The 16553-nt window shown below is 38.7% G+C and overlaps 1 protein-coding gene across 6 annotated transcripts in view; it reads left to right on the forward strand.

The window, feature by feature from the left end:
• Window positions 1-8605: 8605 nt before the first annotated feature.
• Window positions 8606-16553, forward strand: part of DNAL1 (dynein axonemal light chain 1) — a 71222-nt gene continuing 63274 nt past the window's right edge. For 2 of the 6 annotated variants that reach the window (XM_077122998.1, XM_077122997.1), the window contains exon 1: window positions 8606-8993. Coding sequence is in view for 1 of the 6 variants with exons in the window: in XM_077122997.1 (XP_076979112.1) it covers window positions 8991-8993 (3 nt within the window). In the remaining 5 variants the exon portion in view is untranslated. Of the gene's footprint in view, window positions 9051-9242; window positions 9425-16553 lie in introns of those variants that run through there. The other 4 variants (XM_077123001.1, XM_077123003.1, XM_077123002.1 and 1 more) reach the window with 3 other exon arrangements.

Below are 16553 nucleotides of genomic sequence, written 5' to 3' on the forward strand. Positions count from 1 at the left end.
TGTTGAATTTTCCAGAACATGTAGGAATCTTTTTGTAACAAAGCAACCAGTTCAGCTTCCTTGTCAGATCCAACCCTCATTTCGTCTCTGCTCAGTATCCCCTTCTTACACCCCCCCTCCCAGTTTTATCCAATGTATAGGTGTTTTAGTTTGTTAAGCTGCTGGAATGCAATATACTAGAAACAGTAATAGCTTTTAAAAAGGGAATTTAATCAATTACAAGTTTACAGTTCTAGTGTCAAGAAAATGTCCAAACTAAGACACCAACAAGAGCTTACCTTCACTCAAGAGAGGCTGATGCCATCTGGAACACCTCTGTGAGCTAGAAAGGCATGAGGCTTTTAGCAGAATTCTAGCAGAATGGTGGCATTTGCTGGTCCCTTGCTCCTGGACTTCCCTTTTTCCTGTGGGTACTCCTCACCATGCTTCTCCAGGGCTGGCCTTCATCTTTTGGCTTCCCTTGGCTCTCTCCAGGTTCTTGCTTGTTCACCATCCCATGGGAGGGCACATGGTGACATCTGCTGGGTTCCAGGCATCTCCAAACGTCCGTGTCTCTGTTTTGAGCTCTCTTCAAAATGTTTCCTCTTTTAATGGACTCCAGTAAACTAATCAAGACCCACTCAGAATGGGTGGACTCATATCTCCATCTATTCAAAGGTCACACCCATAATAGGGTGTGTCATATCTCCTGGAGATATTCTAATCAAAAGTTTCTGCCCTACAGTATTAAAATTAAAAGAAACAGCTGCCCCCACAAGATTGGATCAGGATTAAACATGGCTTTTCTGGGTTACATAATACTTTCAAACCAACACACTATGCCTAACCCTACTCTTCCTTAACTTTAAGCAGGAAAAATGAAGTGCTTTCCCAACTCACAGTTGCTGGCCTGGCTTCAGCCTTAATGCCCAGTTCTGAGGACTAAGCGTCTGTATTGCTCTGGAGTCCTATATCCCCTTTGGACCCTACTTGATCATGTCTGAGCCTTGGGAACCTACCCACTCACATTTCTTAAGGAGTGGACTCTGCTTCATTCTTGCCAGTACATATCCCTGAGTATCTACTGAAGCCTTACCACAGTCTGATGATTGGGGTCCTTACACCTGTTGAAATAATTCCTTTATGTTCCTTTATGGATTCCCAGTCACTGTGTGATATGCCTGCCTGGAGAACTGCCTTGATGCAAACAGATTTTCGGGTCTACACTCTGTGAGCCATTTCCTTAATCTTTGTTAGTCATGCCATAGCTGCCAAATCCGACTTCCTGCACTATCTGTTCCTATGACCTTCCTACAGGGAATGACTGGGACCAGTCTGCTCCAGACCATTGTAGTGTACTGGGTACTATCTAGTGTCACAAGAAACTAGAAAAGAAGGTCTTCCCTAAATGCGAGAAGGCTTTTCTGAGACTTCAGGGTACATAGTTTGCTGGGTACATAAAAATTTTTCACCAATTTGACTCTGTTCATAAAAATGGATAGATATTAGCTAATGAAAAGAGATGTTTCTTAAGGTACTTTAATTTTGACCAACTGTTTAAAATGTGTTTCAATTGTAGTCATTCACAATGTAGTATAATATTCAATGTAGTGTATAATATGTGCCTTCTGGGGGCCTCTGCTTTAACTCGCTTCCAGATGGTCTCACTATCTTAGAGCTGCCCTTGGGATGAAGATCACATGAAGAGTTATAAGGAAAGTGAATGGGAGGTGGTGGTGAGAAAAGTGAGGGCTAAAAAGGCAGCACCAAAAACTAAGCATGAGGGAGCCACGAGAGCCACGTAACCTGAGAGAAAGCCAGCAGATGTCGCGATGTTTGCCATATGCCCTTCCAACTGAGAGAGCAAGCCCAAACTTCATTAGCCTTTCTTGAGTAAAGGTAATCTCTTGCTGGTGCCTTAATTTGGACATTTTCATAGCCTTACCTTACTTTGGAGATTTCCCTGGCATTAGAACTGTAAACTTGCTACTTAATAAATTCCCCCTTTTAAAAGCTAAAAAAAAAACCAAAAAACCAAGCATGAAGATGATGACCAGTGATCTCCATTATGGAAGCACTAGAGCAGATAGCCCTACACCTCAATTTCTTCCGTATTGATAAAGTAACCTAAAAATGCCCTACACTGACTACAGATATTTGATCACTTTCCCCTCAAAATTGACTCTATGTGCCACTTGTCTCCAAGACTTTGTTTCAAAAGAACTTCAGATTGTTACAAAGTTACCTGAAAGGGGGTACAACAATGTGAATTAGAAGGGAGAAAGAAAAAAAAAGATATCCATAAAATGAAACCAGAAACAAGGCTGAAAAAAAATAGTGGCTGTTATGAAGTCCTATGCATGTGCTTCGATTGGACCACTCACTCAGACATACATTTTCTACTCCAACTCCAAAACTCATGTTCTTCATTCACCATTTGGTCAACTGTTTTCCAGCCAGAGGAGATATGTGCAAATAGTGCTGAGCTGCTTGATGGAGACTACTGGTAAGTTAGAGTTAGATGATGGAGACCATCTAAGCCAAGTTGAAGAGTTTAGATTTCAAATGATAATATAAGGAACCATTTCTAACATAATCGATTTTTTTAAATGGCTGTCAGTAACTTTTCCTTGACGTTTAGTGGCTGAAAGCAGTTGAAACCAAATAGAGACATTTTTTAAAAAATTTTTTATTTTTTTAAACATGGCAACATACAAACATGAACATTCTTAACATATGATCACTCCATTCTTGTGATATAATCAAAAACTCACAATATCATCACCATGATCATTTCTTAGAACATTTGCACCAATTCAGAAAAAAAGAAAAAGAAAAAGAAAAAAACCCTGCATACCATACCCCTTACCCCTCCCTCTCATTGACTGCTTGTATTTCCATCTACCCAATATATTTTAGCCTTTGTTTCCCCTATTTTTTTCTATACCCCTTACCACTTCCTTTCATTGAACACTAGCATTTTAATCTACTAAATTTATTTTAACATTTGTTCCCCCATTTTTATTTTTAATTCATATGTTTTATTAATCTATCCATACCATAGATAAAAAGAGCATCAGACACAAGGTTTTCACAATCACACAGTCATGTTGCGAAAGCTATATCATTATACGATCATCTTCAAGAAACATGGCTACGGGAACACAACTCTACATTTTCAGGCACTTCCCTCCAGACTCCCCAATGTACCTTAACTAAAAAGGTGATATCTATATAATGTGTACGGATAGCCTCTGGACTCTGTTTGAAATCTCTCAGCCATTGACACTTCATTTTGTCTCATTTCTCTCTTCCCCCTTTTGGGTGAGAAGGTTTTCTCAATCCCTTGATGCTGAGTCCCAGCTCTAGAGATTCTAGGATTTCTGTCCCACGTTGCCAGGGAGGTCCACACCCCTGGGAGTCATGTCCCACATAGAGGGGGAGGGCAGTGAGTGTGCTTGCCATGGTGGCTGAGAGAGAGAGAGGCCACATCTGAGCAACAAAAGAGGTTCTCTGGGGGTGACTCTTAGGCCTAATTTTAAGTGGGCTTAGCCTATCTTTTGTGGGGATAAGTTTCATATGAACAAACCCCAAGATTGAGGGCTCAGCCAATTGCTTTGGTTATCCCCACTGCTTGTGAGAATATCAGGAATTCTCCACATGGGGAAGTTGAATTTTCCCCCTTTCTCACCATTCCCCCAAGGGGACTTTGCAAATACTTTTTTACCAAATAAACATTTTTTGCTTTAGTCTCACACATATGTTAGAGTTTTAAAATATGAATTACCATCTATTTTCAACACCCTAAAATACTGACATTCCTTTGTTCTTCCTCATGCAAAAACATTTTTTAATTTGTACATTTAGTCACTCTCATTGTACACTCAAGGCATTCCTAGATTATACCATCTCAGTCTTTATCGTCTATCCTTCTGATTTCATTTGTGCCCCCAGCCCTCCTCCCTCTATCATTCTTACATTCAACTTCATTCAGTATACTAACATTATTGTATTATAGCTAAGTAGTATTGTGCTATCCATTTCTGAATTTTTACAATCGTCCTGTTGCAGAACCTGTATCCCTTCAGCTCCAGTTACCCAATATCTGCCCTATTTCTATCACCTGATGGTCTCTGTTCTTAACTGAAATTTTGTTGGAGACATTTTTAAAAAGAAAATAACAAAAACAAACCACAAGATATAACCAAATTCAACACATTGTTCTGCTTTCCTTTGTATATATAATACCCTTGAATGTTCTTCCCTTAGGGTGAGAAAGGACAAAGGACAATTTTGAAAACAAATACATGTTTTTGTCATCCAACGATTATTTTCAAAATATTTGAATAATCTGCTACATATTTCAGCCAACTAAAAATACAAAAATCTCTTAATCATTTCAAAGCAGTATGATAAGCTATACTGCACATTTGTTTTAAATGATCTTTGAATTTGGAAAGATAAAAGCTGTAGAAGGCATTCTATTTTTTCATGTGGTAACATGCAGGTATGAACAAAATCCAATATTCATGACCACTATAATGATGGGCTTGGAGGCAGAAGTAAAAATTACTTGACTCGTTGTTCTAAAGCTCAGGTTCAGCTAACATATAATATATACAAAGACAGAGCGACTTCACTAGGTACTTTTCAAAGAAAAGGGTTGTTGGCTGGTTCTAAACGAAACACTCTTGATCCAGTGGTCATATACCTTGAATGGCAAAATATTTTCAATCCGTAAATCAGGACAAATGACCGTTATAATTCCATTTATAAGGAAAGTGGAATAATATATTTGAAAATGGGAATGTTTCCAAAATATCCAAGTCAAAATATCCTTGACTGTCCAGTTTAGTGGAGTGTTTTCCTCTGGGTTAATTAACCTCATTTTACAAATGCATTTTAATTAAGGCAGAATTATATATAAAATTAAAATTTCAATTACATATTCAACATATGAATACATTCTTCCCTGTGAAAGATTCAAGTAATACAAATAAAATAAAAGATCCTCTTAACCTGTTACCCAGTCCCAGACCTCTCCAAGGGGTAATTACTGTTACCAGCTTGAAGTGTATCCTTCCAGACCATTTTCTATGTATATACATGCAAATTTATGTGTGACTAGAAAAGTATGGTTTGATCAATGTTTTGGCTAAGATCATGTGGAGTACAAATGGTGCATACTGTAAGCTTATTTCTACATATAAAAATACACTTTTTAAATACACAATTAGCCACAACCAGGCCAAAGAACAAAAGGGATTATTTTATTTCACAGTGCAGCTTTCTCAATAGAAAAGAAAAATTTGTGGGAAAACGGATACCACAATCCCACCCAACACTCCACACCTGGGCTGTTTTACAGCTCTCTGGGCTTGTCAAGGGAACTTCTCCCCACTAATTTCCACCCTCAATCCCTATCATTTTATAGCTGAAATCACTGCCTCATCTAAAGCTTTTAAACTTTAATTTTTACAGCCTTGCTTAATCCAGGGCAAAGATTATTTCAAGGGAGGAAAATGGAATTTGGCAGGAGCCTGGCATACGCTGCCTTCCGAAACCAGGTTTAGGGAACAGTGTCCCCTGGTGGCCAGTGAGGGATTTTAGCGGAGGAGACTGGCGGCATTTTCCTGTCAGAAATCATTAACTTCTCATTCTCCAGTCGTCGAGAGGTTCGGGACGAACGCCTTCCTCTCCCAGGCGGTTTCGCCACGGAGCTGCCCAAACCACCGCCGACCTCGGGTTCCGCTAACCCGGCCTCGCTTGCGGCCGGTTACTACGTGGCGCCCCAGGGACCACCCCAGGCCGTCTTGCGAGCTGGAACCCCTGTTGCCCCGCGCCGCCCAGTCCGCCCAGTCCGCCCAGTCCGCTCCGGCCCTGCCCTTGAGCGCCAATTCTCTGCCTGGTCGGTGCCGGGCCACGTCGTGTTCTGGGCCCGGGTCAGAGTCGCAGCGATCTCAGAGCCATGTGAGCGATTTTGCTCAATCTTCTAGTCATCTGGTAAATGTGACAATTTTCTTCACTCCATATTCTTGTTTAAAAATTAAAGATTTCTCAACATCGTGTGATTCTGTATTCTATTATGTAACACTATTTTATCTATTCTTTTAAGGCGCCTGCTAGATCCTCTGAATTTTAGGAAACCATTTAAGTGGTTTTTTAAGATCTTTCACTCAACTTTCTTTTTCCCAGACCTACAATAGCAGCAAGTGGACCCAAAGCCATATTTTATGAAGATCGGTTTTTTAAATCTATTTTGTCATTTTGCAGAATTTAAAAGCACCAAAAAAGGACTTTGTCTTTTTTTCAGGTTTCAAAAGAACAAGAAAAGGACCTAAGCTATATATATATATAATTATTTTTCTTTCCTCTGTGAATTTTTTCGTGTGTGTGAAGAAAGTTTTGCTTTTTTTTATTAATTTTTTAATTTTTAAAAAACATAGCAAACAAACATTCTTACCATATGATCATTCCATTCTACATATATAATTAGTCATTCTATGAATGTCTTTAACCTTTGAGAATCTGAAACTCAAAATGTACTTGATGAAAAATGTCCCAAGATGCTGTGAATTAATTTTCAGAGACAAGTAAATTTCTGATGACATACAGTTTATATAGTGGTAATAAAACATATTCATGGTCAAAGTTTACCATTTCAGTGACCAGGAGGAAGTTGAAGTAACTGGTCTGAAGATAACATGGATTTATCAATGATATTTCACCATTAATACCAATTCTTTATGGTATAATTTATACTTGTGAGTAAAAGAAGTACTCTTCTGGTTTATCAAATATGTTTGAGGATTAGATTTTTATTACAGCTACCTCAACAAAACTGGTAGGGGTTTTATCAAGCAAGGAAGAATTCTAGTTATGAGAGGTGGGAAGATGTGGAGGTCTTCTGAAAAGTACTGAAAGAACAAACATTGGATATGTTATGAATATACATTTTTTATTTTTAATAAACATTTGCTTTTTTCTATTTTTTAAAATGTGATCTTAATGACATAATTTTTTCAACATGAAATTTATTTCAGCTATTAAAATATCCACATTATAGAGCAAAAGAAAATAAACTAGCAAAATGAACATAAACCCTTATAATATCCTTCCATATATATGTTTATATATGTGTGTGTGTGTGTGCTGTGTATAATTTTTAAACGTTTTTGTATTGTTAAATATAACACATATACAAAGAAAAGGAAAAAAAGCAATGATTTTCAAAGTACACTTCAGTAAGTAGATACAGAACAGATTTCAGAGTTTGTTGTGGGTTACCATTCCACTATTTCAGATTTTTCCATCTAGCTGCTCCAAAACCCTGGAGGCTAGGAGAATTTTTTTTTCTTTTTTGTGAAAAATAGCATATGTACAAAAAAAATCTATAAATTCCAAAGCACATCTCAACAATCAGTTATAGAACAGATTTCAGAGTTTGGCATGGGTTAAAATTCCACCATTTTAGTTTTTTAACTTCTAGCTAAGATACTGGAGACTAAAAGAAATATCAATTTAATGTTTCAGCAAACATACACGTTTGTTAAACTCTACCTTCTCTGTGTAATTCTACCATCCTTTGAGCTTTCTCCCACTCTTCAGGGGTATTTGGGCTATGCCCATTCTAACTGTTTCATATTGGAAGGGGCTGTTGATAATATGGGATAGGGGGCTGGAACTAGTTGATGTTCTGGAGAGGCTGGCCCCTCTGCATTTCAGGACTTATCTGGTCTAGGGAAAAGGGTTGTAGATTTCTGGAATGCTTCTCTCCTGCACGGAACCCGTCTAGAGTCTTATATAATGCCCTAGATGTGCTTTAGGATGGGCGGGAATGGTTTTAGTCGGGTTTGGCAAGTTAGGGTAGGTAGTAATGTTTAACTAAAGCTTGCCTAGGAGTGATCTCTAGAGTTGCCTCTCTACTCTGTTTGAACTCTCTCAGCCACTGGTATGTGTATAATTTTTAAAAAAGGATCATACCAACTATTTTGTTTGGTAACTCGCATTTTTACTAAATTCATCCTAACTGTCTTTGCATGTTAATAGATGCATTTCAGCATCATTTTTTACTGGAGGGCTATTTCATTGTTTGGATGGTCAATAATAATAACCAACTCCCTTTTGTTGGTATTTGGGTGTTTTTTGTTTGTGGGGTTGGTTTGTTTGTTTTTTGGCTATTAAATCTTTGCGCATTTATCTCTGTGCAACTGTCCAATTATCTCTTCAGGACGACTTCCTAGAAGTCTCAAGGGATGCAAAAGTTTTTGAAGCATTTAATACATATTGCCACAGGTCTCCAGAAAGGCTGTATCAATTAAAGGGGCATTGAAGTTGTGCACCCCTGTTTCTCTATATCCTTAGCATGTTTGAATATTTCAACAATTTCTGGCTAACTTGATAGGTGGAGGGAAAGACATCTTAGTTATATAAAAACAATATTTTCTAATAAATATTAAATATGGAACTGAACTTTCTGGCGTCTTGGACTCCCCGGAGGACCCGAGGGAAAAAAAATCTAAGAACTTCAGGAGAGTTTAGCGCTGCACATCTTCAGTCGGAAGGTGAGGTGAATCGTCACAGGAAGTTTATTCTCCCCCGGACAAGGATGGGAAAGACATTCTGAAGGGGAAGGAAATTAAAATTTCTTTTATGGAAAAGGCAATTTCAAAGTTTTAAATTTTAAGGATGGGAAAAGCTGGCGCGAGGCTACAGTTTAGCTGAATCTGGTTTTACAGGGGAAAAACACTTCTCAGGACTGTTCTGTGCGATTAAGTTCACTCCCCGCCCCTTCAAGCTACACGGAGGTCGTACGTGTGCCACTCACACGCAAGCGGGAGGACCGGAGCGGGCGGAGCGCCATCCCACAATGCCTCGCTCGCGCTACCCTAAGGGCGGAGAGAAGGGACCGCTGCCGGGGTATGGATCTGCGGAGGACTCTGAGCAGTGCGCAGGCGCACTGACCGCGGAGGGCCCTAGCAACCGGAGCAGTGACAGTAGCAACCGCCGGAATGGTGAGTACCGTCCCGGCCTCGTAGCCGAAGCTGGGAGGAGATTGGGAGTGGAAAAGGGTAACTTGGAGTGTTGAGGGTGGTGGGTCGGCCAACAGCGGAAGGGAGCCGCGAGCGGACGCTAGCTTATTGGGAATCGGAGGCCCGAGGCTAAAGAGAAGCCCAGGCTTCGGGTGGGCTGGATAGAGGGTGGTCTGGAGTGGTTTGGAGATTGGGTTAGGGTGGAGGGACTCTGGCCTACGCGCACGAAATTCTCGAAAAAGAGTGCACTGGGTTGGGAATAGAATAGGAGTAATTCTCCCTCTGGAGAGGTGAGGGTGGAGAAGGGTCCCTGTTTACGCGAGGGGTTTGTGTAACAACCGTTGCAGCAGTTTTCTTCATCTGTGATATACCCACATTGCTCTTGGAATGACAGTGCTCTCAGTTATTATTAGGTAATACTGTGAAACCCACTCTGATAGAATATATTAGGGCAGTGTTTCTCAAATACTTACTAAGTATGGAATACAGAGTATGAATTTTTAATATTCATTGAGGGGCGGTGAGGTTGATGATTCAGGAATTTACATTTCGGCAGTGTTCCTCATGTGATTCTAAAATCGGAGAACTTTGAGAAATGGCTCGCCTTAGGTTTGAAATCTGTCAGTAGTCTATCTAATCAAAGCTCTTTATGAAGAAATGATTTTACCTAGTGATGCTCCTCTCAACTTCTACTCACAGTGTTTACTCTCTTGCTTACATACTTGGTAGTTCCAACTAGTAGTTTGAAAAAGGATGTTGTTGATTGTTTATGGACCTACCCAAAGCTATTTAGCAAAATATGTGATTGTCTTGCCGGACAGAGATTTTTATGTAGAATAAGTGTGATTAGTTGCCTACTTTTTTTTGTGATTCCAATGCTAAATTTAAGTGGACAGAAATTGAGCCCAGGAGATTGAAATGATAAGGAAGTCATATCACATTCATAACTCTTGTGGTTAAGATGAAATACCACTCTTTTAAAAGTAGTTTTTACCCTGCCTTCCCTACTTTATTCCACAGGCATTTAGGTGTAAACCACTGGCAAGGGAAGTAAAACGTTCTGGAACCTATGTTTACATTCAGGGGAAGAAAGAATTAGCCTTAAATAATTCTGAAGATATGAAGCATGGAGATTATTAAAAATCTTCAAATAGGAAATTTGAACCAGTAATTAAATGAAGCTAGCAGAGGTTGCAACTGGTAGTCCTGGAACCCTCCAGGATACTTTTTTTTTTCTGGCCCATGTAGAGTTTTGACATTTTTAAATTAGTTTTAAATTAGCATATTTCGCACTAAAACCCAGACATCTGGCTTTTCTGAAAAATCAGAAACAGCATATTTCATTATCAGGCACCTTTTTCACATTTTAGTATTACTGAATGATAATGATGTCATACAATTATAATTAGCATCTTTTCTTTTTTAATGGTTCATAAAATAGGGATGTTACAACTAATGGAATTTTTATAATTGAAGAAATGTGAAATTAGGGTAACTCATCTTCCCAGACACCTCCTGCCAACAGGTGTCTGGAGCTGAGTAGAAGTTTTACTCTTTATACAGGCTCTGTCCTAATCTGGCCAGCTTTATCCATCATAATGTCCTCTTGGTCCTTGAGACTCCTGCTATATATAAGGGAACCAGTGATCTTATGTCAATTTTATATTATCAGAATAGACAGCTAGATTGCTTCCAACTCCCTATTTCCAAAATGTTGTGAAAGTACTCTTGTATTGTCTTCTTATGGACCAGTATAAGGATTCTCTGGGAAATATACCCAGGAATAAGATTGCTGGGTCATAGGCTCTATGCATACTTAATTTCCCTAGATTCTGCCAGACTGCTTTTCAGAATGCTCTATTAGTTTTTACTTCATCCAGCAAACATGAGTTCCCATTTCTCAACATTCTAACCAACTTCCTACCTATAGCTAGTCTGAGAGATATATTTTAGTATCCCATTGTTTTACTTTTCATTTATTTGATTATTGATGAGTTTGAACACCTCTTGATATTCTTATTAGTCATTTGTATTTCATTTTCTGTGAATTGTCTATATTTTTTACCAGCTTTTCCACATTTCTTTTTGTTTTTGATTTTCAAGAGTTCCTTGTATATTCTAGATTGTATGTAATCCTTTGTTGGTCTTCTCCCACACTTTCTGTAAATTTTTTTAGTGGTGATCTTCACTTGCTGACCTCCATTTGTTCCAATGTTTGTCAGTTTATTCTATTGGGTTTTCTATATAGATAATCATCTAGACATAATGACAGTTTTGATTCCTCCCTTTAACATTCCAATTTGTATTTCTTTATCTCACTGATGAAGTTCTCTTGTACCATGTTAAACAGAAGCAGTGACAGTGGGCGTCTTTCATGTGATTTAGATATTAAAGGGAATGCTTATTAGTTTCCCAATTATGCCCACCCTGATGACCTTATTTTAAATATTTAAAATAAATATTCTTGACACATCCTGATATCCCTTACCACACTCATTTTCTTTTTTCTTAGTACTTTTCATCTTTAATGTATTATATAATATACTTACTTATTATATATATTGTTACAGTCTGTTTTCCTTTAATAGATATAAGCTCCATGAAGGCAGGGACCTTTGTTTTGTTCATTGATATATTCTAAGCACATCGAAAAATGCTTGATACATAGTTGATACTCAGTAAACATTTGCTGAGATAAATGAATGTCTCCATTAAGTCTGATGTTTGTTATAGATTTTGACATGTAGCTATTATCAAGTAAGTAATTTCCCTTCTACTCTTAGCTTGGGCTTTTATTATCAATAGATGTAGAACTTTGTCAAATGATTTTTCTGTATTTATTGAAATAAACAATTTTTTCATTAATCTGTTAATCTGTTGTGTTCCTAGTATAAAACATTCTTCATAATTATCCTCATACACAATTGGCTTTGGAAATCTAATATTGTATCTGGGATTTTCAAATCTGTGTTGAGAAGTAAAAAGGACTCTATCTGGTTATGGAATCAAGGTTACCCTAACCTCATAAAATGAGTTGGCAGTTTCCCCTCTTTTTCTGGTTTCTGAAACAACTTCTATAATGGAATATTTATTCTTTGAAAGCTTAATAAAGGTCACTTGTAAAACTATCTAGGCTTGGAGATTTAAAGGAGGTAAGGGCACTTGATTATCATTTAAAATTTTGAAGAGTTATTCGTCTGTTCAACTGATCTGATTCTTCTTGTGAAAGTTTTGGTGATTTTGTGGTTTTTTTCTAGAAATGTATGCCTTGTCTAGGTTTGAAGATTAATTATATCATTTTTTTTTAATATCTGTGATATCTGTAGTTTCTTCCCCTTATCCATTTGATGTTTTTAATTTGTATCTTCTCTTTAGTTTTGTTTTTTTTTCCTCAATCAGGTTTACCAGAGATTTAAGAACCAGTTTTTAGTATTGTTAATCTCCCCTACCCCCACCCCATTCTGTTTTTCATTGTTTTCATTTGTATTTCTTCCTGTCTTTCTTTGGGTTTGCAGTGATGTACTTTTTCAAATTTCTTGGATGCTAAGCTCATTTGTTTTCCTTTTTTTTTATTATTTCTGATAAATGTATTTAAAGCTTTGTTTTCTTCTTAGTACTGTATTCCTCAAACTTTGATTCATTATTTTTATTAATTTTATAATTTCTATAAAATATATAATAATCCATATAATTACAGAATTATTCATTAGTTTGACTTTACCCTCTAGACATAATCTCATGTACTTTTAGGTTTTTCTTTTATTATTATTTGGGGTTCCTCTTTAAAAAAAAAAACAAAACAAATAAGCTCCAGCAATAATTTATTAATAATGTCTGGGGTGCAAGAGTAGTTCAGTGTTAGAATTCTTGCCTGCAATGTCGGAGACCCAGGTTTGATTCCCAGCCCATGCACTTCCCAAACAAACAAGCAAACAAACAAATGCAAAACCAACCAAACAAAAAAATTCAACAAATGGTGCTGCAGTAAGGGGATACTCACATGGAAAAAGATTGAAATGTGACCCCCGCCATACAGCATACAAAAAAAAAAGAGTGTCTTCCTTTTTTCATCTTTAAAGTCTTAAATATTGGACTTCCGGATAAGATGGCGGCTTGGTAGGGTGTGCGCGTCTTAGTTCCTCCTCCAGAACAACTACTAGATAACTAGAAACAGTACAGAACAGCTCCCGGAGCCGCGACGGAGACCAGACACACAGTGTACCCCAGTCTGGGATGGCTGGATCGGCTGGGAGACTCCACTGTGGTGAGGTCCCCGAGCAACACACGCTTCCCCGGGCCGCAGCGGCTGGTGGCCGGAGCCCCTCCCTCCCTCCTTCCCGGGCCGGCTGGGAGCCTCGGATCAGCGGTTCCCCAAGCCACGGCGGCCGGCGACCGGAGTCCCTCCCACACACGCGGCTTCCCGGCCGGCTGGGAGCCTTGGATCAGAGGTTCCCCGGGCCGCGGCGACCAGAGCCCCTCCCACACACGCAGCTTCCCGGACCAGCTGGGAGCCTCAGATCAGCAGTTCCCCAAGCCACGGCGGCCGGCGCCCCTCCCCCACAGGCGATTTCCCGGAGGGAAAGGAAGGAGTCTCCAACAGTAGTAGAGACTGAGCCCAACCTAACACCAATAGTGGCATTAATGAACAACTTCTGACTACTAAAAATAGGCCCTCAGCTCAGGTGAAACTGATCAAGGTGGAAGTCGCCTATTGGGCTAACTGAAAAAGAGGAAAGGGGGCAAAACAGAGCCTTCTGCAGCTGTTTCTATGGGAGCTTGGTTGCCTCTGGGCTCAGCGCTGGGATTACACAGGTTGCAACTGCCCCGAACGCAGAAACAGGCTGCTTTCAGGGCTCTCTACCACCTGAACCTTCCCTGCGGGAGGGGTAAAACGCAACACAGGTGGAATCCCTCTCTCAAGGAATTCAGATCCCAGGACTTCACAATTTGAAGCCATTAAAACCAACCTACAACCTTTCCTCTGTCTCCACCACACACCCAGCAGCGACAGTCTTCCAAAGTTAAAGGAGCCACAATGTCTTTTGCTGGTGGGACCCACAGACAGACAAGCACCACATACTGGGCAGGATAAGAAAAACAGAGCCCAGAGACTTCACAGGAAAGTCTTTCAACCTGCTAGGTCCCACACTCAGGGAAATCCAATTAAATGCCCAGACACCAGCAAAAAATAACAAATCACACCAGGAAAATTGAAGATATGGCCCAGTCAAAGGAACAAACCAATAGCTCAAATGAGATACAGGAGCTGAGACAACTAATTCTGAATATACAAAAAGAGATGGAAAACCTCTTCAAAAACCAAATCAATAAATTGAGGGAGGACATGAAGAAGGCATGGAATGAACAAAAAGAAGAAATGGAAAGTCTGAAAAAACAAATCACAGAACTTATGGGAATGAAAGATACAGTAGAAGAGATGAAAAAAACAATGGAAACCTACAATGGTAGATTTCAAGAGACAGAGGCTAGAATCAGTGATCTGGAGGATGGAACATCTGAAATCCAAAAAGAAACAGAAACTATAGGGAAAAGAATGGAAAAATTTGAGCAGGGGCTCAGGGAATTGAATGATAATATGAAGCGCACAAATATACGTGTTGTGGGTGTCCCAGAAGGAGAAGAGAAGGGAAAAGGAGGAGAAAAACTAATGGAAGTAATTATCACTGAAAATTTCCCAACTCTTATGAAAGACCTAAAATTACAGATCCAAGAAGTGCAGCGCACCCCAAAGAGAATAGATCCAAATAGGCATTCTCCAAGACACTTACTAGTTAGAATGTCAGAGGTCAAAGAGAAAGAGAGGATCTTGAAAGCAGCAAGAGAAAAACAATCCATCACATACAAGGGAAACCCAATAAGACTATGTGTTGATTTCTCAGTAGAAATCATGGAAGCAAGAAGACAGTGGGATGATATATTTAAATTACTAAAAGAGAAAAACTGCCAACCAAGACTTCTATATCCAGCAAAATTGTCCTTCAAAAATGAGGGAGAAATTAAAGTCTTAAATATTGTATTAAATTGAATCTAAGGTGCACCATTTTTTATTTTCCATTGAGAAAGAAAAATAAATTGGAATTAAACTATGACAAACACTTTAAATCATATTGATAGAGCTTTTTTAGATGAATTTGGGCCTATTGATTTTCATCATATGTCATCCTTTTCAAACAGTGAAAAATATACGTATATGAGATAGCTATAAAGCATAAAAAGATGCTCATTTTCATTTGCCATAAGGGAAATGCAGATCAAGCTACAGTGAGATACCACCTCACACCTATAAGAATGGATGCTATTAAACAACAGGAAGATACAAATGTTGAAGAGGATGTGGAGAAATTGGAACGCTTATGCATTGCTGGTGGGGATGTATAATGGTACAAACACTACGGAAGGATGTTTAGCGGTTCCTTAGGAAGCTAAATATCGAGTTGCCCTATGACCTGACAATACCATTACTTGGTATGTACCCAGAAGAGCTGAAAGCGGTGACATAAACAGATATTTTCATACAGATGCTCATAGCAGCATTATTCACAATCACCAAAAGATGGAAACAATCCAAGTGTCCATCAATATACAAGTGGATTAACAAAATATGGTATATACATACAATGGAATATTATGCAGCAGTAAAATTAAATGGCAATATGGATGAGCCCTGAGTACATTAATGCTCAATGAAATAAGCCATGCACAAAAGGATAGATACTGTATGATTCCACTTTTATGACCATGGTAAAGGTAAAATCAGAGGCTAATAATACAGAATATAGGGGATCTAGAGATATAAGGAAGCTAGAGGCTGAGTGAACAGTTAGCTAATGAGGTTGAACTTAAATGTAAGGAAATAGGGAGAAGTGAAGGCAGTTCACTAATAGGTCTATAAATAATATTACCGTATTGAAGGTGAACATGATTGAAAGGGGCTATATAGCCCCATGTGTCCCACTGATTAAGACTACAAATATAAATATGTTCTTGCAAGAACTTCTTCAAAGGTATGATTCTTGTACAAAGAGTGTATAAGTTCAGGGTATAGGAGGAAAATGCTATTGCATACTATGGGCTCTGTTTAACAGGAAAACATCAACAGTACAACAGCAATAGCAGGGGTAAATTATGGGGGGAGGGACAAGAGTTAAGAGGAGGTTAGGATTTTCTGTTTGGTGAGGGTGTGTTTATTGGTTATCGTTCTCTTGGGAGCAATGAAATTATCTAAAATTGAGAGTGTTGATGGATTGCTGAAAACATACCTGATGGAAGTGGCTGAAAGATGTACTGTCTGAGAAGTAGAGTGGCAAACAATGGTGTATACATATGATGGAGTATTGTGCTGCTACAAAAAGAAATGTAGTTTTGAGGCATACAACATTGTGAATGAACCTGTGGGACATTTGGTGACGCAAAATAAACCAGAAACAAGAGAGCAAATATTGTATGGTCTTATTTAGAAAATACTTATAAGAAAACAGTGATCTAGATTGTAAGCTCTAATAACAGTCACATTTAGTCCAG

The sequence above is a fragment of the Tamandua tetradactyla genome, chromosome 12 (assembly GCF_023851605.1).
Source record: "Tamandua tetradactyla isolate mTamTet1 chromosome 12, mTamTet1.pri, whole genome shotgun sequence".
NCBI lineage: Eukaryota > Metazoa > Chordata > Mammalia > Pilosa > Myrmecophagidae > Tamandua > Tamandua tetradactyla.